General features: G+C 40.7%; 1 protein-coding gene across 2 annotated transcripts in view; it reads right to left on the reverse strand.

The window, feature by feature from the left end:
- The window catches only part of IGF2BP3 (insulin like growth factor 2 mRNA binding protein 3), a 152,099-nt gene that overhangs the window by 5,690 nt on the left and 121,636 nt on the right, over positions 1-24,773 (reverse strand). Inside the window, exons 8-11 of one of the 2 annotated variants that reach the window (XM_035020743.1) lie at positions 23,198-23,320; positions 20,732-20,867; positions 19,060-19,185; positions 2,289-2,405 (exon numbers count right to left, since the gene is read on the reverse strand). In XM_035020743.1, coding sequence (XP_034876634.1) covers positions 2,289-2,405; positions 19,060-19,185; positions 20,732-20,867; positions 23,198-23,320 — 502 coding nt within the window. Of the gene's footprint in view, positions 1-2,288; positions 2,409-19,059; positions 19,186-20,731; positions 20,868-23,197; positions 23,321-24,773 lie in introns of both variants that reach the window. The other variant, XM_035020742.1, reaches the window with a different exon arrangement.

Below are 24,773 nucleotides of genomic sequence, written 5' to 3' on the forward strand. Positions count from 1 at the left end.
GAACTCTGTCCATCACGGCACTATTTGTGCAGAGTAAGTTAGGAACAGTCTAAATGTCCAGTAAGTGAACACAAATAATTAGCAAATACCAAATATATGCCTATTAAGTACATATATGAAATTTATATGTAAGTCTAGCAAAGTGTTAAGAATGGTGGTGCATCTTTCAGATTATGCATGTTTCAGACTTTCTTGGAAACAAAACATTTTACCCTCATTGTAAAATCTCTAAAGCCTGAAAGAGAGAACACTGAACACCTAAATATGCAGTTTTTCCAAAGCCAATCTACTAGGTTCTTCTTGCACGTGTCAAAGACTTATTTTTAACTCCATCAGGAAACTTGTAGCACAGTGAAGTTGGTTCACCCCTCAGTCTTTTACCATCTCTTTCCCTTTTACTGTTTATCTTGGCTGCATTTCCTGTTCATGTATTTTGTTATCTTTTGCTACAAGAGAGCACATGAGGGCTATTTCTGTGTTTTGCTTCTTTATTAACTATTTACTTTACATACAGTAAAATTCATTCTTTCGTAACAAATGCATAGGCAGATAACTACCACCGCAATCAAAAATAGTTCAGTCACTCTCCACAATTCTTCCTGGTATCTCTTTGTATTCAAGCCTATCTTCCACCTCCAGTTCCTAGCAACCACTGAATTTTTTCTCTATCCCTATAGTTCTGCCTTTTCCAGATTTTACATACAATTGGATCATAGAATATGCGACCTTTTGGGTCTGACTTCTTTCCTTTAGCATGTAACATGAGATCCAACCAACATGTATCTATCAATAGTTTGTTCTTAATATCCTCTGTATAGGTGGACCACAGTTTATCTGTTTGCCCTTTGCTGAACATGTGCTGCTTCCCCTTGGGCGATAGCTGCAAATAAAGATGCTATAAACATGTGAGTCCAACTTTTTTGTGTACTATTTTTTTTTTTAAGATTTTCTTTAGAGATTATTTATTATGAAAGAGTGCACATGTAGAGGGGAGGGGCAGACTCCCCACTGAGCTTGGAGCCCTACATGGGGCTCAATTCCAGGATCCTGAGATAATGACCTGAGCCGAAATCAAGAGTCAGAGGCTCAGCTGACTGAGCCACCCAGGCACCCCTGTACCGTATTCCTTTAAATAAAAAAATTTTAGGGGCGCCTGGGTGGCTTAGTCATTAAGCGTCTGCCTTTGGCTCAGGTCATGATCCCAGGGTCCTGGGATCGAGCCCCGCATCAGGCTCCCTGCTTGGCGGAAAGCCTGCCTCTCCCTCTCCCTCTGTTTGTGTTCCCTCTCTCGCTGTCTCTCTCTCTGTCAAATAAATAAAAATTAAAAAATCTTCAAAAAAATTTTTTTAAAGTTTTTTATAAAACATTAACAAAAAACACCCCACTAGACTGATGTTTTCCTGAAGAAAAATTTCACCGCATCAAGCCATTATCAGTTTGTGCATACCTTAAAACACAATGAGCTATCTCTGTTATCATATTGTTTCTCAGCATATCAAAATACAGAATCTTCAGAGCACACAATTCTCTAGTTGGTGGATACCATTAACTGTCCTCTGATACTTGTTATCCCACTTTCCGTAATAATAAAATATTTAGCTTAACATTTCCCTGTTGCTCTTTCAGCTGTGTCTGGCCTTGTGATGCAGTTTCTTAGCAATGAAATGGAGATAAAAATATCTCATGGTGGCTAGTAAGAAATCTCTGTAAGAGGAAGGTTCTTCGTGTTCTCCAACTGGCTGGACCCCAGATTTGTGAGAGCACAGAATTTTTTTTTTTTTTTTAAAGATTTTATTTATTTGACAGAGACACAGTGAGAGAGGGAACACAAGTGGGGGGAATGGGAGAGGGAGAAGCAGGCTTCCCCGTGGAGCAGGGAGCCCGATGCGGGGCTCGATCCCAGGACCCTGAGATCATGACCTGAGCCGAAGGCAGATGGACGCCTAACGACTGAGCCACGCAGGCGCCCCGAGAGCATAGAATATTGTCATTTGGGGCCAAGAGGGACCAAGGCCATGCCTGGGGAAGATAAGCTAGAACTAACCTAGGTCCAGGGACTTAGTGGGCCAAAACTACCACACCAGCGCTGGACTGCTTACCTCCAGACTACTTTTTTCTGAGAAGGCAACTTACTTTGTTGAAGCTGTTGTTCAGGGTTTTCTGTTACACCCTATGTAGCTGCAGTATGGACTGCCACATTCAGTTCGATTATTAAGTGGCAGGATGACTCATGTTCCTGTGACCTACTGTCGTTGAAGCACTAAGAGCCACGGTCGGCAGAACAGTACCTTAATAGAAGCTCCTGCAAAGCGAGAAAGCTGCTTGATGTGCTGCCCCTGCTTGCCGATAATGGCGCCAACGGATAGGGCTGGGATAAACAGATGAACAGTCTCCGTTTCTGACTGCTGCTGTAAAGACAGGACATACGTGTGTATTTGGTAAAATTAGGCTATTATCATTGGCAGAGAGGTGGGGCATTCTCATACGGTAGTGTGGTATAAGAGTTTACCTGAAGTTGAGAACATCTCCTATTCATCCTGAAAGCATCTGAATTTAAAAGGTCACTTTTCTCTACAGTTTTCTTCAACTTTAGGATGTCACTGATTTACAGATTTAAAAGGTAAGTCAGAGTCATAAAGTTTAGATTCTTGACAAGTAAGTGAAATTCTGGGCCACACCTCACTGAACACAACTGCATCCAAGGACACCAAGTCTACACTTTATCGGTGTAGGTTTTGCTTCATAAACACATACCTGATGAACTAGTCTCAAAGGGAAGAACTCCTGAGTCTCATTACATAGGACTGAATTGTGTAAAACCTTACTACCACCATTCAGTACACAACCACACCCAAACATAGGACAGGATTAGAAGAGAACTCTCACTTTAGTGGCAAAATGCGTAAGATTTTTTCCCATATAGTTCGTTATTCCTCCCATCTCTGCCCTTCCTTTGCCACTTAACATACGGACAAATTGGAAAACATTTTTTTTATTCTTATGTTAATCCCCATACATTACATCATTAGTTTTAGATGAAGTGTTCCATGATTCATTGTTTGTGCATAACACCCAGTGCTCCATGCAGAATGTGCCCTCCTCAATACCCACCACCAGGCTAACCCATCCTCCCACCCCCCTCCCCTCTAGAACCCTGTTTGTTTTTCAGAGTCCATCGTCTCTCATGGTTCGTTGGAAAACATTTTTAAGGCTACCTCCTCAAAGGTTCTTCAAATATGGATTTTATCTATACACTTCTCAACTTCCCACTTCAAGCCAACTATGTCCTTCCTGAATCATTTCCCTTCAAATAGTCATTCTTGTAGGGCTAACAGACACTCAGAACACAGTGACTGGGTTCCAAAAAAAAAAAAAAAAAGCTAATCCAAGATTCAGTGATGTTACTGGTGAGCTACAGGTTCTAAAATGCAGAAGCAGTGCACATGTTCATATATTAATACTTGCCTACTTTTTTTTTTTTAAGTAGACTCCATGCCTAGTGTGGAGCCCACCATGGGGCCCAAACTTACAACCCTGAGATCAAGACCTGAGCTGAAATCAAGAGTGGGACGCTTAACTGAGCCATCCAGTTGCCTCAATACCTGCTTACTTTCTAACAACATTAAGAAAAACATACTTTCCAGGATAAGTCAATTCTAAGAAATTTACTCCAGGAAATATTTTTTATTTTCTAAGACTTTTTTAGAGCAATTTTAGGTTCACAGCAAAATTGAGAGGCAGGTACAGATTTCCCATATATGCCAAGAAATATTTTAAGATGAACCACAATTGAATATACTAACTTAATATGCACTTTTTTAAAAAGTTCACCTACCAACTAAGATTTATAGAGATATTAGAAGATATACTGCAGGGCGCCTGGGTGGCTCAGTCGTTAAGCGTCTGCCTTCGGCTCAGGTCATGATCCTGGGGTCCTGGGATGGAGTCCCACATCAGGCACCCTGCCTGGCAGGAAGCCTGTTTCTCCCTCTCTCACTCCCCCTGCTTGTGTTCCTGCTCTCGCTGTCTCTGTCTCTGTCAAATAAATAAATAAAATCTTTAAAAAAAAAAAAAAAAGATACATTGCAGTAAGAAATGTACACATTAACTGCTTGGTAAGAAACACTTCACAGAATTCTCTCTTCAGCCTTCTTAAATTCCTGTTATGGAGGATACGATAAATTCCATTTCCAAGTACTCAAGTTGTCCCTCAAGTACTGTAATATGTTCACACAGAGCCATGAAACAGCATCAGTCTAATTTCTAATTTACAAAACCCTCCTTAAATTCATAAAGTCTCAAACAAACAGGTCAATAGTTTGGCTTTCAAACATCCCAGGAACTAGGAAAATCTTTAGAACATGATCATTTTAGGCAGTTTCTGAAAATCTTAGTCAAAGGAAACAGGAGCACTGGGCTCATTCATTTTTACTGGACGTGGAACAAATTTTGGGCTACCTAATGTTGGTCCACCAAATGACCACCACTCTGCCAACACAAAAATTACCAGGGGCATTATCAGCTCCATCTTCTCCCTATTAAGCCCAGAGAGCATGGAGCACTCCATACCACAGGTCTATGGGGAGATGCTGCTCAACAGCAGAAACCCACGTATGGATGAATCAGCCATTCCATTTGTCCCTTGACACGCACTTAACAGAAGGCCGTTCACCACAGGACACAGTTTACTCACACTATTTGGTAGGTATTTTTTTTTAGTAGTTTTTATAGTTTCCTTCCTCTGAAGCAAAGATTTTTAAAAACTATATTAGTAAACAGAAACTCTGGAAATAACAAAAAGGCTGGGCTGGTTCTTTAAAGGAAAACCTTTTGTCTATGTATCAGTTAAGAAATTGAAATGGGGGCGCCTGGGTGGCTCAGTCGTTAAGCGTCTGCCTTCAGCTCAGGTCATGATCCCATGGTCCTGGGACAGAGCCCCACATCAGGCTCCCTGCTCACTGCGAAGCCTGCTTCTCCCTTTCCCACTCCCCCGTGTTCCTGCTCTCGCTGTCAAATAAAATCTTAAAAAAAAAAAAAATTGAAATGAGAAAGGGGGAAATATAAGATAAAAAGATACAACGTCAACAAATCTGAAAATGTCAAAAATCTGTCTAGTAGGATTTACCAAAAATCGGAAAAATTTACATTGACCTAAACAACTGTTACTTCTATAATCAACTAATTACCTTAAAGAAAGCACCAACCGGGCGCCTCGGTGGCTCAGATGGTTAAGCGTCTGCCTTCAGCTCAGGTCATGATCCCGGGGTCCTGGGATCGAGCCCCACATCGGGCTCCTGGCTCAGCAAGGAGCCTGCTTCTCCCTCTCCCTCTGCCTCTCTCCCTGCTCGTGCTTTCTCTTATCTCTGTGTCTCAAATGAATAAATAAAATCTTTTTAAAAATTTTAAAAAATTAAAAAAAAAAAGAAAGCACCAACCCCAAATAAGTCTAATTCTTCCAGGCAAAATGCTCAGGATGACCAAACCCTGTGGAAAAGACGACATGGGAAACTAGGTAAGGACAGGGGAGAAATCGATTTAATAAGCCAAAATAGTCAATGAATGGGAACATGCTACAAATAACATGTCTGTGGTTTTTTTTTTTTAGATTTTATTTATTTGACAGAGACACAGAGAGAGAGCACACAAGCAGGGGGAGTGGGAGAGGGAGAAGCAGGCTTTCCACCGAGCATGGAGACTGCTGCGGGGCTGGATCCGAGGACCCCGGGATCATGACCTGAGCCAAAAGCAGACACTTAACCAACTGAGGCACCCCCAAATAACATGTTCTAATTTGTTTTTTTACCGTAACGATACAGCTTGGATCTCATTCATTCATTCATATGGCCCTGACTCATCCCATTAAACAGGGCAGTCGTCCAGCTAGACTCACCACTGCTGACTCATCTCCGTGCATGTGTGTTTATGTGTGTGTGTGTGTGTAGTTAGCAATTTTCAACTAATTCATGTAATGCTATAATCAAATCTTTGTTTAAAAAATTGTGCCCTTGTACAAATACCTCTACTACATAGATTCTTAGAAGTAAAACTGCTTGAGTCAAAGGTTCTGAACATTCAAAATTGATCATCATCAAGTTACACAAAAAGTTTCCCACTCTGTCCACACAGAATGGTGGAATCCCAATTAAGACATTCATGGAACATGTGAGTGCTACTTTGTGTTTAGCATGGTGGAAGATGGGTAAAAAGCATGCTGAGGTCAAAATTCAAGTTTAAGAAGAAGGTAACTATGATCAGGGAGCAGGGGTATACAGGAGTCCTGTGTGGTGACAGTTTGTGAGTTTTCTCTGTGAGGTCCATCACCTCATCTACACCTCACAACCCGTACAACTAATAGAAACTAACAGCATTTCCATTTTAAAAATGAGAAAACTGAGCAAAAGAGATTAAGTGACTTGTACATGGTCATATATTGATTAGTGTTGCAGCCAGCATTCAAACATAGACTTCTCTCTCAAGCCATGTTTATTTAATAAAAAAAAAAAAGAAAAAAAGGACATTAACTGTGTTTCCAACAGTTATAGATATGCTTTGTAATACAGAGCTGCAGAAGTGACTCTTAAGAACAGCCCAGGGGCGCCTGGGTGGTTCAGTCAGTTAAGCGACTGACTTCAGCTCAGATCATGATCTGAGTCTTGGGATCAAGTCCCACGTGGGGTTCTCTGCTCAGCATGGAGTCTGCTTGTCCCTCTTCCTCTCCCCCTACCCCACTGGAGCTCTCAAAACAAACAAAAACAGGGCGCCTGGGTGGCTCACTTGGTTGAGCGACTGCCTTCGGCTCGGGTCATGATCCTGGAGTCCCGGGATCGAGTCCCACATCGGGCTCCCTGCTCAGCGGGGAGCCTGCTTCTCCCTCTGACACTCCCCCCTCTCTCATGTACTCTCTCTCATTCTCGCTGTCTCAAATAGATAAATAAAATCTTTAAAAAAACAAAACAAAACAAAACACACGCAGTAGCCCAAGAGAACTCTCAGCTGAGGAGGTGCTGCCTTCCCTGGTGGTACCACTCTTCTCTCTACCTTGGTATGACTTCCTGAGTCAAAAGAAATTTCCTATGTGTAGCTGGCAAAAGCTTAAGCCTTTAATTATCAATGTCCAAAAAATGGCATCAGAGATAGTCCATTAAAAATTCTTTGGGGGCGCCTGGGTGGCTCAGATGGTTAAGCCTCTGCCTTCGGCTCAGGTCATGATCCCAGGGTCCTGGGATCGAGCCCCGCATCGGGCTCCCTGCTTCGTGGGGTGTCTGCTTCTCCCCCTCCTTCCTGCTCGAGCTCTCTCTATCTCTGTCTCTCTCAAATAAATAAATATTAAAAAAAAAATTCTTTATTTGGGGGGCACCTGGGTGGCTCACAGTCGGTAGAGCATCCAACTCAATCTCAGGTCTTGATCTCAGGGTTGTGAGTTCAAGTTCCACGTTGGGCGTGGAGCCACCTACTTTAAAAAAAATTCTCTATTTTGAAGAAAAGGGATAACTAAAGGTTAAGAATGATGTAAAGAGGGTCAAAAGGCACAAACTTCCAGCTATATAATAAGTCATGGGAATGTAATGTACAGCTTGATGACTACAGTTAATACTATACTGCATAGTGGGAGGTTGCTAAGAGAGATCTTAAAAGTTCTTATCAACAAGGAAAAAAAACCACTAGGCTATGGATGTTGACTTACTGTGATCGTTTTGCAATATATACAAATATCAAATCATTATGTGTACCCGACACCAATGTTGTATGTCAATTATACCTCAAAAACATTTACAAAAACTTTAATAGTTTAATTGTAATCACACACACACAAAAAATGAAGCTCCAACAGCACAAGGATCCGACAGCAACAGGTTTGTTGTCTCATCAGCACACACCCATCTTATGAGTGTTTAAGGTACTTTATAACTTAAGAGTCTCAGTGTTTGTTTCCACTTGAGAATAAATTAACCACATCACAGAAAAGTGTAAGAAAGAAATTCACAATTCCTTCATCTTTACCTGACAGTTATTTTGTTGTATCTGAAGGTACTATTTTCAAGATCTACAGAAAGTTCGGTTTCCATTTTTTCACTAATTTCTCTAACACTGCAATCAAATCTCTAAACATAAATCTTGTGCCCCTATACAAATACTTCTAAGATTTTATGTAATAGAAATGCTGGATCGGAGCATTAGCATTTAAAACTGACAGGTTATTTCCAAATTCTCATACTAATACATTTATTTTATGGTCAACAAATATATATTCAAGAAAGGGGGAAATCATCTTATTTTGAACCACGCCTTTCACACTTATGAAACAAAAAAACAACATCAGATTCGAGACCCCAGGCCGTGTTTTCTACAAATGAAAATCGTCTGAACCGCGCTCTTCTTTCTAAGTCTCTTCCTTGACCTGTAACCCACACGTACCTCCCATTTCCTGTTAAGAGTTAACCCCAAATTCAACTCCAGGAAATATTACTGAGGAAAATCATTGGATTCTATTTCTTCGGCATATGTATAAATAGCTGTACTACTTTCTTTACAACTTAGTATTCCTGGTGTTTCCCAGGACGTCATAACACACTGCAGGTCTTAATACAGCGGTCAGCTACATGGAGCCTGCCTGATCTCCATATAAGCACTCTTAGAACAAATATACCAGAAGAGGGTTTGCCTTCCCACTAAACTCTGAACTGTGGAGATCTGTGACAGGGGCCTGTCCTGCACAGCTTGGCCAAATCACTTCTGTTGCTATTCACCAGTGAAGAACACTGAACGAGTAACATTAGTTCATTCTTTTAGTATTTCCCAGTCCTAAGAATAGTGCCTCTGTGTGCAAAGCACCGTACTTCACAGCCTGTCAGTGTGTTCTGTAATGACCAAGTACCATTTATTCCAGGGGACAGTTTAAGGCCTTTCTTATTTTAATAACTGAATTAATGAGGACATTGACCATAAATGGTGCTTAATGTTAATATTAATTTGTCATTCTGGTCCTTATAGCAAAACTGATACATAAAAAAAAAAAATTAGTTAGGATTAATGTAAAGATAGGATCTAAGTATTTTATCTCACTGAGAACATCTATACCATGTTCTTCTGAATAATATACTTTCGTTTTTTGGCCTGACAGCGATAAAGACCTTTTTAATGATCAGACTAAACCCAATGTGTAACTCGTCCAGATCTGCCCCATTGTATTTTGCCATGACTGTGTAATTATTTGTTTTCTGGGCCTGTTCCAGAAAGATTTTGAGCTGCTCAGAAAATACACATAATCTAGAAGTAAAACAAAGGAGGCGAAGAAATAAGAGCATAGGGACCCGAATATAAAAGATGAAGCCAGGAATGCTGTTCTTGTATACATTTGGCACTAAGCTTCCTAGCAGCTAATTTTAAAAAAGAAAATCAGCTGCATAATTGAGTATGCCTGGAAGAGAAAAACTATCCATTTGCTTAGTAAAAAACACTTTTCCCAGGACTGATCCCAGAGAGCAACTTCTCTCTGTCTTCAGAAGATCGATGTTAACAGGCATCCTTGGAGCGAAAGCTGCAGAGCCTCACAAGCACAGAGTGGGCATGTGTCCTAGCCTCGAAGATACTGAAGACAACTCTGCTAGGAGAAAAGCTCAAAGCTATGCTATCGCCACGAAAGCTGAACAAAAGCCAAATAATCTTTCTGACACAGCGATGAAAGGCCATCAGCGCCTTTTTTCGTTGCTTTTCGGGAGTGGGAATCAAGTAGGAGTGAACACATCCAATACGAAGACTAAGAACAAACTGAAAAGTTGTGTGAGGCTTTGGAAAAGGAGGGGTGGTCAGTAGAGAAGGGCCGAAGGGACCAAATTTTAAAGTGAAGACAAAGAATCCGCATACAGACAGCAAAATGTTCTGTGCTGGGATGAAAACAGGAACAACAAAGCCTGTCAAATAGAAAAAGCAGTATCAGAAAGCAGCAAACTAAACGTACCAAGAGGTGCTGCCCCACACGGATGGGCAGTGATGTGCACTCCTGGCAACAGCACCTTAATAAAAAGTTGACTCATCAGAAGTCAGGCTTGAGGAAGACATTTCTGAACAGCACCCAACTCCCTTCACGCCAACTCCATATCCACCGAGCACCTCCCCGACTATAACTTCCTTTTCTTATGTTAATCACCATACATCACATCGTTAGTTTGTGACGTAGTGTTCCATGATTCATTGTTTGCGTATAACACCCAGTGCTCCATGCAGTATGTGTGCCCTCCTTAATACCCATCACCGGGCTAACCCATCCCCCCACCCCCTTTTAAAGGAACTTTTCCTCTGGGAATATAAGGCATCTCACATAATTATCCTTTTTGACAATCATTAAACTGGCTCTGTGGGGGGCGCCCGGGTGGCTCAATCAGTTAAGCATCTGCCTTCGGTTCAGGTCATGATCCCAGGGTTCTGGGATCGAGCCCCACCTCGGGCTCCCTGCTCCTCCCTCTCCCACTCCCCCTGCTTGTGTTCCCTCTCTTGCTGTGTCTCTCTCTGTCAAATAAATAAAATCTTAAAACAAAACAAAACAAAACTGGCTCTGTGGTACAAATTACTGTTGTATAGAGTTCTGCATAGTAAGCCATGTTTCCAGGATTTGGATACGGAGATGATTCTTTACAAAACTAAGAAGCCAGAACAATGGGTTATGATAAGCCCCTTGCACCTGTGACTTTAAGTCTCTGAGATCAAGCTTGAAAAAAAACTCATTAGCATTACCCTTTCTTGTTACACATTCTTTGCATTTAGGTTAATGTTCCGCTGCATTATCCTGAACCCTTCTTCCTAAATCTTCAGAGGTGAGGGATGGTCACATGACCCAAGCTGCTTCCCAATGGATTTCTGCCAGATGCCTATCGGCAAAACTTCCTTTGGACTTCTTGGCAGACTCTGTTATAGCTTGAAATAACATAAGAACAAAGCTGCTCAACTGAAAGTTTTGCATAACTGGTGAAGTCTGCCAATGAGTAATTCCTAATCCTCTATCATGAGGAGATACAAGAATGAGCAAACAGTAAGGTTAAGTGTATGTACTTTGTGGGGAACAGAATCGAAGACATCACAAAGGCATGGAGACCTGCCTGCCAGCCATCAAGACCAGCCTTCAGGAACCTGGAAGGATGCCAGTGTTTCCCTTTGGTTTGTACAACAGATACTCCTGGGGTTTTTTTTTTTGTTTTGGTTTGTTTATTTTGTTTTAATGGATTTGAGTTTGGAACTGAAATTAAGTTTACTCAACTCCATGACCTGAACAGAATATTGAAAACTTTAAAAAAAAAAACAAAAAAACAAAAAAAAAAGGGCACAGAAAGTTTCTCCCCATAGCTAAGTAAAACCGAGGCCTCCTAGAGCTACTAAGTGTATACAGTAAGTTATTTACTTTGAATTTTTTTTTTTAACTGACAAAAGAGCTGTACCTACAATAAGAAATCCTAAGAAGTAAGGCTAAGAGAACAGATTAAAAAATCCCTTTCAAGTCATAAAATATTTTTTCTTAAAGAGCACCTTGAACTAGCTAAAAACCTAAGAAAATGTTCATCTTTCTTGCCTCTTTGATAAACAGTAAGTTTGCAATTGTAAGATCACACTATTGTTCTGGAGACTTCTGGGAAGATTCCAATGACGTTATCAAAATTATGAAGACAACAGCACTTGAGCTAACTTCTGCCAACCCGAACGTCAGGAAATAACATTCAGCTATGGATGCTGTTCTGTGCTATGCCAACTTCAGCTCTTGCTGTGTTCAGGAGCTGCCAATTGCCTCTTCCCTACTGTCTGAGCGTTTTTGAAAGGCGCATTTCTTGTCATTTCTAAACTCAAAGTTTGCCAATTAAGTACTGCCTGAGCCAGCTGCTAGGCAGGAACTAGAGACTTTTTGTCTGTTGGAAGAACCAACTCTGGCTCTATTAGGAAAAAATCCACCTGGCAGGTTCCAGTTAGAATACATTGTGGGGGGGTGGAGGGGTGGGAGGGTGAGCAAAGTTCTGGAATAGAACGGAAGCAAGGGATTAATCCAAAGTCGAGGTCCATCAATTCGCCTTTCATGTTACAAAGCAGCAGTGAGAAAACAGGAGTAGAAAAATGAAACAACTCTGAGAGAGGAAGCAATACATAAAAAGAGAGTCAGAGTCTTTGAAACATTGAGTCATCAAAACCTACTTCTTACCAGGCAATATACACTTAAAGTAAAAGAGATCCACTGCTAACCTACAGGGCATCAAGGATTAAAGAGTCAACCTCAATAAGTAACCGACTTCCCTGTGAGAGCTTCTAAGGACCAGCAAGCTTCTCATCAGCAGCTGTGGGTGCCAGGCTGCGGTGGAAGAGTAACCTCACGTGCTGTGAGAGCAGACACCTGCCAACCTTTATTCCTCCAACCCAGTTTTTAAATAAATGTCATCACAGACCCTCACAGACCTACAATACTAGGTTCTTCAGCAAGAAGAAAAGTGAAGCCAAAGGGAAAAAAAGGAATGTAAAAAGAAATGGTAAGAAAAAAATTGATAAAGCTTGGTATAATAATTAAATTGGTAAATTTAATTATTGCCTTTAAAAACAAGTTTGTGTTTCAAAAAGTGGTGACCATTAGGTAAGACTTAACAGTATTAGTGATCTGAGTTTAGACAAAGAACCGAATCTAATAATATACAGTGAAGGCAAAGCTATTCCAAATTAAGTACTTCCCCACCAAGAAGTTCTATACTAAAACAAAACTTGTCAAAGAATCGTTCCCTTAAAACAGTAAATCAGGAAATTACCTCACAGCTATTTGGAAGTATAGTTCACTCTACCTAGTATCCAGAAACACAATACATTCTCTGAAAATGGTGCTTTCCCTTTGTTTCGATGTGAAAATGATCTGTAGGAGTGGAATCTGAAAGATCGAATTTTCTCCTCCAGAATCAATTTAGATTATTCTGGGGTGTTTTTTTTTGCATGGTTTTTGTTTGGTTTTGTTTTTGAGAGAACTTAAAAGCTCACCTGCACCCTCCCAGGCTCTGCGAGATTCCTTTTGCAGGTAATATTACTAAATCCAGTGGGACAGATTTATTCATCTCTTCAGTTACAGACACGGTTTCCCAGCTTCTCTTGCAGGTAGATGTAACCGATGTTATGTTCTGGCAAACATGACCAACGCGTGGAAGTGTAAAAAGGTATTGTCAGTGTCCTTATATGAGGTGGCTCTTGATTTTTTATCCTTCATCCTTGCTGGCTGGAATCAGACTCAATGGCTGGAGCTTGAGCAGTCATCCTAATCTGGGAGGCAGCATGCTAACTAAGCCAATAGGAGCACCTGTCCTAGATGATGCAGCACAACCACTACCAGCCTTGGATTGTCTACCCTTCACCTCTTCTGATGAAGAAGGAAAACTCACTTAAACCAATTTATTTTCCTGTAACACAGAGCCAAAGCTAAACCTGATACACATAGCATGCCAAAATATATTTAGAGGCATGAAAACAGACATATGGCAGCATCTCATAGATGTTTTTGGCCTGGTATTTGTGGGTTGTAAGAACAGGTGATCCAGAGAAAAGGGGGCAAGTTTTTGACCACACCTTTTTTTTTTTTTTTTAAGAGAGAGAGAATGCAAGTGGGGTGAGGCAGGGAGGCCTAAGGAGAGAAACTTAAGCAGGCTCCATGCCCAGCATGGAGCCGGATGCGGGGCTTGATCTCATGCCCCTGAGGTGATGATCTGAGCCCAAATCAAGAGCTGGACATTTGAGTCACCCAGGTGGGCACCCTGGGTGTGGGCACCCTTGCCCACACTTTAAAATAAAGCACCATACAAGGTAGAAAGAGTAACATACCTAAGTGGTATGCATTCATGCTTATCCCAAATATTGTCTACTGTGCATTGCCCTTGATATTTTTTCCAACATTTAAGTCCACCTTCCATAGAACAGTAAACATTACTTGCAGAACAGCAGTTTGGCAATGAATGGGCAACGAAAAACTCCTGAGGACCTTTACAAAATCACAAATTTCTGAGCTTCCATCTGCTCCCACTGAGATTTTGATTCATGTAAGTCCAAGGAGAGGCACAGGTCCTTAACCAGGTAAACAGAGCAGCTGTGTTAACCTTGGCTACCTCCACACTGGAGTCAGTCAGAGAGCTTTCCAAAGTAGTAATACCTGAGTCTCACTCCCAGTTCCTGCCTTTGGGGATGGACTCTAACACAAAAGGTCTGGGGTAATTCTAATGTAAAGAACAAAAAAACATCTTTCCTCGTAAAGCAGAAAGTAGAGAAAGCTATCTTTACAGAACATTGCCAACTAATAAATGTAAAAGACGACGGACATAAAAATAGTAATGTAAGATTGGGCAAATGTCAGCAATGGATATTAAACCCACTGGGGGAAAGAATGTTGGGGAGCAAGACACATGTTCTCAAAGTACTACTGATTACATCTTAATCACAGATAGGAAAGATACCTTTACAGTGCAGAAATCAGACAGACATTACTTTAATTTTATGATCAAACAACATGGCCAACAATGAAACACATGACATCATCTGCTTCCCCATGGGACACAGAGAAGGTATTCCTGTCCCCCAAAAAGGTACAACCCTGAGCCTAATCATGTACAAGCAATTACTCAAAGCCAAATTAGTCGGCATTCTAACCACTAGCCTGGATTTTTCAATGCCCTAAATAAAAAAACAAGTGGGGGGGGGGGGGGGGGGGAGGCAGTAAGTGACACCACATAGGATGGACTCCTGCTAAAAAAAAAAAAAAAGAGGGGACTAGAGAGACATGACAACTGCAATGTATCATCCTTAACTGGATTCCTTACTGAAAACACAGCTATATAATAAAACATTATTGGGGTAACTATGAGATTTAAGTACAGACTGCATATCAAATAATAGTACTGTGCCAAGTTTCTTTCTTTTTTTGGATTTTATTTATTTGACAGAGAGAGCGAGCGCGCACGGAGCAAGCGCGCACACAAGCAGGAGGAGTGGCAGGCAGAGGGAGAGGGAGAAGCAGGCTCCCCGCTGAGCAGGAAGCTCGATCCCAGGATCCCAGGACCGAAAGCAGACACTTAACTGAGCCACCCAGATGCCCTTGTGCCAAGCTTCTTAAAAGTGATGACGATATTGTGGTTAACATCAAGGTGAATTCCTTGAGGAGACTAAGTTAAAAATAGTACAAAGCTCCCATTAATAATTACCTTTAATTACAACGTTTGTAAAAATATATACCAAATTTCCAAGACAGGATTATATACCTATGTATTTCTAAGAGGAAAGGCAATTGCGAGCACATATTTTTGAAATCCACAAAAACAAAGATTTATTCCATTCTGGAGAAAAGGGTAGATTACAGGAGTAGTTCTCTGGATAATTCCTGACACATTCTTTGAGGTCTAAGACTAATTTGCAGAGATAAAGTTAGCAGGTTTAAATCTACAGAAAAATCGCAAGAACACACTCATCTACAGCAAACACATGCAATATAACCATACTTTATCAACCATTCCAACCAGATAGATGATACATTTGTCTTCTTTCTTAGCATTGTTTTGAGTGTGACCTCCTACACCAATTTAGAGAAATGTCCATGTGTTAAGTCGGGGATTCTATCATATCACTGCCTACATACATGTAGAATAAAATGCCCACTTGAATTCTGCAAAGAACTTGGATTGTTAAGACTGTCCACATTTTATCCGTTTAGGAAGAGACTTTCCTTTTCCTTCCCATGAAACCACCAGCCCTCAGGGGTTCTGAGCTCCTTCCCCTTTGCAGTGTTTCTACCATTACTACTGGCAGCTTCTCCATCTTCTGATCTCATTGGCTGCTTCTACACCTAGCTGATTTAGTTTTAAAATCTCAGGAAAAGCAAAGACCACCTATTCCAGTGGGATCTTCCTCACATTTACTTTTGATTTGCTTTTACTAAAGATCACTGACCCTCTTCCCCATTCTTAAAATGAAACAAAATCTCTACTTAAGTCACTCAGATTTTTTTTTTTTTAATATTTTATTTGACAGAGAGAGAGACAGCTAGAGAGGGAACACAAGCAGGGGGAGTGGGAGAGGGAGAAGCAGGCTTCCTGCTGAGCAGGGAGCCTGATGTGGGACTCGATCCCAGGACCCTGGGATCATGACCTGAGCCGAGGCAGACGCTTAACGACTGAGCCACCCAGGCGCCCCTCAGATATTTAAAATCATAAAAAATCCTTTGGAAATAATGTTTTTAACATACTCTCACTTCTCTTAAAACAATCCTAATTTTTCTTAGAACACAAGAACCCATTACACAGAACTGTATCACTAAATTACAAAACTGAATAAATCTAGATAATATTCCTATTATTTATGTATCTTAAAAATAGCTACCTAACAATTCACTTTAGGAATTTCTGCACTGAAGCAGCCACATAAGTGTAAAGGACAGAATGTTCTGTAATGCTACCAGTTATAATATGAGAAGGTTTACTGATCATGATATGTAACCAGTAGAGAGAAAAGAATTTAAATGACACCTCAATTTACAAATTGGGAAAGTGAGGAACAGACAAAGGGGCATGCCCAAAGAGAAAGCTAGCTTAGGGCAGCAAGGAGAGATGCAGTTTACATAGGAACTTCTTCAGCACAGAGTTACTTTAAATAATCAGCTCCTTGTCACTTTTAATCAGTGCTGTTTTACACAGAAGTGTCAGGGATACATGTGCCCTAAACTCAGTAATATGACAAATGCATCTATTTATAATAAAGAAACTAACAGCCATATTAGATGTTAAGTCCATAATCTCTCAAATTCCTGTTTTAGGCTATTACCTTCCTCTTAAACTTTTTATATTATTTGATTTCTGTAAACACTAGAAATGCCTGACTCGAGAGGAAGAGTCCTTAGAGAAAATTCATCTATTTCAGTTTCTCCATTGCGCAGGTGAGAAAACAAACGCAGAGGAAAAAGAAGAGTGACCTATGGCGATATAAAGCGCAGGCAGAGCTGGGCTGGTCTCTCATGGTTTGTCTCCCCCTCCGATTTCCCCCCCTTCATTTTTCCCTTCCTTCTCCTAATGTCCTCCACAAGGAAAGGACTTTTAAAAGGCTTCCTTCAAAAAAATTAAAAATTAAAAAAATAAAAGTCTTCCTTCATCTTTAACTTCACTTGGAAGTTAACTGCTTTGAAAGGTCAATAAAGGGGCACCTGGGTGGCTCAGTCAGTGAAGCGTCTGCCTTTAGCCCAGGTCTTTATCTCAGGGTCCTGGAATCGAGCCCCGTGTTGGGCTCTCACCCCAGGGATCCTTCCCCCAGCCCCTTTAGCTGTGTTGGAAAGCTTCAGATAATGCATGATATATCTATTCACACTGATGTGGAGTTGAAATTTTGATGCCTATCCATAGTTTAATGGGCTTTGTTATATGGCTTCCGGGACCAAACACGTTCGGAGTGGCAGGTGAGTTGCAGGGGAAGATGCAAATGTTGCTGATCATGAAGGCAGAAACGCTGCAAGAGGCCAAAAGTGAAGAACACCTAACACAGTCTGGTTGTTAAGGACAGGCCAAGGAAATTCTCCTTCATAAAGGGATAAAATATGAACAATCTTAGCAATCTGTGTTCTCTATACAATTCCAGAAGCATTTTACTCTACACATAGTCTAGGCAGTGTTATAATGGAATGCCCAACGAATTCCAGCTGGACATTTTCCTAAATTGGTATGGGAGGTACTACTCAAAGCATCTAGGACAGAAGAGTCAAACAGGAAGGGAGAGATGTAAAAACAAATCCATGGCGGAAGATCCTAGAACGTTGCTAAATTTATTTCACATGACTGTCTACCTCCAGTTATCATTGATTATGCAACAGATTTGTGAACTACTTTCCAAAAAAATTACTATGTAAAGTATCTGCTATGCTGCAATTATTTTTATACTATCACTGGTCTCCCATTTTTGAAACCTCAGAGAAAATGCTCTTCTTAAAAAGCAAATATAAAAATAAGGTTTCTTTCTTAACAGTCTACCTCTTTACAAACAAACAAAAGCTGTTTAATGGTTGCGCACACACATACGTAATAGACCTGTGAGCAAAACTATCTTGAGTTCACTGTTTAAAAAGCACACTCAAAATGGAAAACATGTCTTTATTAACCTTTAAAAAAAAATTATTTATTTATTTGAGAAAAAGAGCATGCACAAAGAAAGCATATTGGCGGGGGGGGGGGGGGGGCGCAGGCTACCTGCTGAGCAGGGAGCCAAACACGGGGCTTGATTCCAGGACCCTGAGATCAAGACCTGGGCCAAAGGCAGATGCTTCACCGACTGAGCCACCCAGGCGCCCCTTTATTGACCTTTCAAAGCAGTTAACTTCCAAGTGAAGTTAAAGATGAAGGAAGACTTTTATTTTTTTATTTTTTTTTTTGAAGGAAGCCTTTTAAAAGTCCTTTCCTCGTGGAGGACATTAGGAGAAGGAAGGGAAAAATGAAGGGGGGGGAACCGGAGGGGGAGACGAACCAGGAGAGACTATGGACTCTGAGAAACAAACGGAGGGTGTTAGAGGGGAGGGGCGTCGGGGGATGGGTGAGCCCAGTGATGGGCATTAAGGAGGGCATGTACTGTGGATGGAGCACTGGGTGTTATACACAAACAGTGAATCGTGGATCACTACATCAAAAAGTAGGATATATTGTATGGTGACTAACATAACATAATAAAGTAAAATAAAATTAAAACAAAAAAGTCCTGTCCTTCAATTTTTAGAAATAGCTTCTCCCCCCCACCCCAAGTCTCAAACATTTCTTTTGGTATTTAAAAACCAATGTTGACAACCCTACCACCCCAAAACTTCAAAAGGATAATTCACATGTCCACTCTACGAAGGGGTAGGAAAAAAGGTTCCACTGACATGAACTTGAAAGCATGTGCTCACTCTCAACTGATAGATCATATGGGAACCAGGTTTTACATTAGAATTTGCCCCAATGAGCATTTAATGTCACATGGCTTGAGGGCAACAAAGTGTGACTGTGGCCCTCTGACTGCATCCCACTCAACCACACAGAAAGCCAAGGTACATTATCTTACCTCAAACTGTGGGTAAGGAGGAGTCATAGCTGAAGGGGGCCCTGAGGTGGGAGGTGGCATCCCTGAAGTGGGTGGGAACAGACCCAAGGCATTCAGATTTAATCCAGGAATTAAATGTGCTTGAAGCTGCAATAGTAAAAAGGTCTCTCATTTTACAATTAAAAAATCAAGTGTATTTATAAATGACAATATTCAGATTGTGACCTCTTGTCTAGTGAAGAAAAAAATCATTTTATGACTCAAATTTTAGAACCAAGCAGATGTTCCATTAATTATACTTGAGTATCTATCTGTTCATATTTCTTGATATTTTAAAATCCGTGTGCTTGTTTGCCCCCTCCTTAATGCGAAGCTACACTACCTTTCTTAAAGCAGGAAACACACCCTCTTCCTTTCCTTAATGGTCAGCTCAGAGTGCTTGAACAAATATGTACTCTGCATGCTATGAGCACAAAGTGAATACCAGCTGAAAACACGCATTAGATGAAGAAGTAAGCAAACAGGATTTGTGCACTGAAAAGCAAACCAGATATACAGAACAAGCTATTAAGAGATCTTTAGTCCTTGGATAAAACTTGGCAGCCATGGGTCTAAAGGCCTAAAACAAAGTCAAGATCTTTGGAAATCATGTCCCAGCCCATGTAACTATGGCAATTAAACCTATCTTTGGAGTAGATCCAGGAGCCAGAAAGGGGATTTTGTTTTGGTTGAATTTTATAAAGATTGAGGAAGTGAGGTGGAGATGACAGAGTTGAGACGTGAGCATACTTGAGAAGCTCTTTAAAAGGTATATGGAGTTAGATTTGCTCTCAAGGGACACTGAAACATCAGATGAGCAGTGATGATGGGAAGGTAGGCCAGGAAGCCAGTCATGTGGGCTAAAACAATCAGCATTCTTCTAGGCTCTTCTCCCAAAAGGTACTATCATTTCTCTATTTCCCTTCTTTTAGGTGTAGGACCCTACTGAGGAGTGTGTTTTTCAATCATTTACTTGAAAATTCAAAATGGACTTTTGAAATGTTACATTTTTTTGCATCATTCCATCCATTAAGGAATGTCAGCCACTCACTTCAATTGCCTTCATTGTGCTAGACAAATTATTGTCATTTTCAATTATTTTGTCTCCACGGTTTATGACTGACCAATTAAGTTTTAAGTTTGAATTCTTTACAGTTGCTTTTATATGCACACTATCTACTGTAATCCCAGTCCTAATCATGAAATCAGTGTAAGCACAGTAGTCCCATTTTACAGATGAGGAAACCAATGCTTGGGGACCAACCAAGAGAACAGAACTGCAGCTAATAAGTGATTGAGCTGGGATTCAAACTCAGTTCACATACCTACCTCTTAAGCCCACGTTCCTACTATACTAATCTTCAAATTAACATTGTGTGGAAGATAGAAACCTTTTTAGGCAGGTATTAGCCTTATGTAACAGGTAAGGAAGCCAAGTCTCAAAGACTAAATAATTTGCTAAAATCACAGAGAGCCAAGCCTAATGTCAAAGCCTTCTTCCCAACTATCCCAGGGCACACTCACTGCCATGCTAAAAATCAACTAGAGATTCCATCTAATGCTGGCACCATTAAAGACATCAATATTTATGTAATTGAAAGCATCTTTTAACTGTTCATCAAAATAAAGGCATGTCCTCCATATTAAAACTAACATTCATAGAAGCAATATCATTTTCGTAAGACTCCCTGATTTTCTTCATTATCTCTTCCTCAGCTTTGGCACATGTTTCAACGTTGCCTTTGACTGTAATGGTGCGCTCTGGATTATACAGCGTCAGTTCCTGCAATCTGCAGAATGAAAAAGAGGAGAAATAAAAAGAATGGAAATTACAGGAGGAAGACAGTTAATTACAGTTCAGCCACAGATGGCAACTAAAACCCAACTGTGGTGGCTGGCGACATGTAAAAATGGGTGGTCAGACATGAACAATGAGTAAACCCCCCGAAGACATGAATCCAAGAACTGTAAAGCTGCAGAAGAAAATACCTCCCCCTCCTACCTTCTCAATAAAAATTACCGGGTGTACACAGTTCAATGAAGTCCATGTTTGAAACACAGTGTACTTCTTGCCCACTTAAGGTGAACATTTTTTACAGTTTAATAGTGAAACAAAGAAAATGATCAGAGGGATGTACAGTTTTAGTGGAAACCAAGAACCAGACGTACATAACCTTTAATAAAGATGTTCCTAGTCTGCACTGACCAATTCTAAACTAATTGGCATCCTCACGCAATTGCATCTTCTGGGCCATCACGCAAGAAATAAGCATGGAAATATTCCCAAAAAGCAAACCAGAATTCATGTGTCCAAACTTCCTTCTGGCCAATAATTTTAGAGTTTAGATCAAAGTAAGCTGGAGAAAATAACATAAATCAATCTGTCTTGACTAAAAAAAAAAAAAAAAAAAAAGACCCCTTGATGATCATTAAGACCACTGAAAAGTTAAAAGACATCAGCAATATTCAGCAACTCCCTGCTTGACCTAGGTCCCGCTGAAGCTTCAAAATCCACTCAGATGACATCTGAGAGGCCTGAGCCTGAGCCAGTCAACAGCCTTGAGACAAGCAATGGGAGACAATCTAGCCATGGAAAATAAGTACACAGACTGAAAGGTTACAGAAAATTGGTGTAGCTCTCCTTCATAACCGTAGTTAAAATTCTCATTTTCACTACTTAGCAGAATGTCGTAAGCTAAACTTGAGCCAGATGAACGGGTTAGTATTCCTTAACTTTTTCTCTAATTTGCTAAAAAGGTAAACATCTACACAATGAAGACTATTTCACAGACTAAAAAAGTTTGTTTTTCATCTCTGGTCTCAACCCACCTCTCCCCTAAGCATATTATATTACAGGGGTTTTGTTTGTTTGTTTGTTTGTTTTTAAACAGCTGCTTTAGAATAGCTTTTAAGATTTTTTTCTCTTAAAACCCTCCCCTTTCTGGACGTAAAATTCAAGACCGGGTAGGATCATTTATTATGTGGGGTTTTTTCCTTTACAACAAGCAGGACCTTCCAAATTCTTACCTCTCCCTTCTTTGAAAACTCCTTGCTACATGAACATGCTGCCTATCTCTCTTTACCATTCTTCCTCAGTTTATCAATCTCTTCTCACCTCATCTTTTTTGGGTACTCTGCATAAACTAAGAATAGTTACTCTCAGAAAGAGAGACCTTTCCATATAATTTCAGAGCATTCATGGACCCAAGGTGTGGCAGCCAGCTTCCAAGATGACCTACTCTCCAGTGGGTGTAGTCCTCTCCCCCACTGAGTACAGCTGACTTGTGTAAATCATATTAGAAAACAGTGTGTGATTTCAGAGGCTGTGTTATAAAAAAATGCTGCCACTTTCATCTTGCGCTTTCTTGGATAATCCACTCTGGGGGAAGACAACTACCAGTTCTTTTTTTTTTTTTTTTAAAGATTTTATTTATTTGAGAGAGAGAGACCCAGTGAGAAAGGGAACACAAGCAGGGAGGATGGGAGAGGGAGAAGCAGGCTTCCCACCAAGCGGGGAGCCCGATGCGGGGCTTGATCCCAGGACCCTGGGATCATGACCTGAGCCGAAGTCAGACGCTTAACCGACTGAGCCACCCAGGCGCCCCAACAACTACCAGTTCTTAAAGATACCCAACGAACCCTGTGCAGAGGCCTCACACTAACAGCCAGCATGGACTTGTCAGCAACATCAAGAGACCCCAAGCCAGTACCACCCAGTTAGGCTGCTCCTGAATTCCTGACCCAGAGAAATTAGGTGAGCAATACCTATTTACTATTGTCTCGAGCTGTCAAATGTTGGGATAATTCATTACACAGCAATGGATAATAAACTGGGTTATATATTTCCACTTTAGGAGTATATATCAGAAAAACTAAGACTTCAGCTAGAAAATACGAATACAAAGTATTTAGTGCTTTCTACGTCTTTAGTAGGAACAGATAATGCTTTCAATATGGGTTAGACACCAACAGTAGATTAAGTTGGAGAAACAAAACGTAAATATGGTGGTACAGGCCAGCTCAAACACCTCTAAGATGGGAGAAGCTCTGCTTAATATATAACCTACAACTCAACAAAAGTGCTTGAGAATTTTCTAACTCAAAGCAAGGCAGCACTTACGGAGATATCGTGATTTTAGTGTCAGTGTCTTGCTCAATTTTTTTAAGGTTTCTTCCCTCCTTACCAATAAGACGGCCTACAAAGTTATTATGGGCTAATATCTTCAAGGGAATTTCTTCTGTGCTGTAAGTAAAAAAGAAAAAGGTCATAAAATCAGGATAAGTAAACCTTCCCCTAGGTAAAAAGACAATATCCACTCATTAAACATTTACTTCCACCTACCATATAGGAAGCATAATGCCAGGCAGAGTTTAAAGTCTGCTGACCTACATTCTAGCAATGCATGAATAGAGGGGGCACAAAAAAAAAACCACCAGGAGTATTTGAAGTTAATTTTTTTAAAAAAAGATTTTATTTATTTATTTGACATAGAGAGAGAGAGACAGCGAGAGAGGGAACACAAGCAGGGGGAGCGGGAGAGGGAGAAGCAGGCCTCCCACTGAGCAGGGAGCCCGATGCGGGGCTCGATCCCAGGACCCTGGGATCATGACCCGAGCCGAAGGCAGACGCTTAACAACTGAGCCATCCAGGCGCTCCGTATTTGAAGTTAATTTTTAAAACTATTTTCTTTTATGCATCTTAGGGAATATCTTCCAAGGACAGATTCTCCTAGCTCACTGAAAACACTTCTTACTCAAATCCATATCCCTAAATCCCCAATACCAGAACACAATGTATAAATCCAAAACAATATGATTTTGCTATAAATTTTAAAATGCATACCTAGAGATACATGCATAATTTATAGAAGGAACCAGAAGAAACTCAACAGTGATTACTCTTTAGGGGAAGAGTGTAAGAACGGGAGAGGGGGCTTTCACTTTTCACTGAGTACCTTTTTGAATTTCCAACTGATACCTATCACTGTTTGAAAATATCACTGGTATTATCTGGTTGGTGAGCTTTTTAAAATTTTTCTCTATTTTGAAAAAGAATTATAATCTTATAATATAGCAAACATATAACACCTTATAACTAAAATATATTTAATACATGTTAAAGGTCCCCACAAATTAAGTGCTGTTGATTAGGTCCCCAGGCTAACTCCAGTACCTCATTCTGGACTCTCCTTTTAGGGTAACACTGTGCTGTACACTCAAGTGGCATGGAACCCAAACTCCACTCAAAGTTCCTATGGGATAGGCATTTAGAGTTTCAACCTGGAATACCCAAATAAATCTCCAGGTTGCCTTAGCACAGGATTAGGGATTTCTCGGCTCCTATCCTCCCTGCTGCTGCAGGGTAGGGCTGGGCAGACAACAAGAACAAGAGCTCCAATGAGTTCAGAGTAAAGGAGTCGGGATTTGAGGCACATTTTGGGTAAATCCACATGAGACTTTTTGGTCCTTAGGTGGGCTTCCTATTCCCTAAGTGCCTTCTTCTACAGCTAGACTGTCCCCATTCATACCAGCCACCCCATATCCAAACATGACTGAAAATAAGATCTTTTAAAGACTTATGCTTTCCAACCAAATCAATAGTGCCAACCACCGTAGCTCTTCAGGACAGCATTTCCCTGTGTTGTTGGCAATTCCTAAGAACAGTGTCTTAGAATTCCAAAATCAAACAGTATGAA

This window comes from Mirounga leonina, unplaced genomic scaffold, assembly GCF_011800145.1.
Source record: "Mirounga leonina isolate KUSES-001 unplaced genomic scaffold, KU_Mleo_1.0 Mir_174, whole genome shotgun sequence".
Taxonomy (NCBI): Eukaryota; Metazoa; Chordata; class Mammalia; order Carnivora; family Phocidae; genus Mirounga; species Mirounga leonina.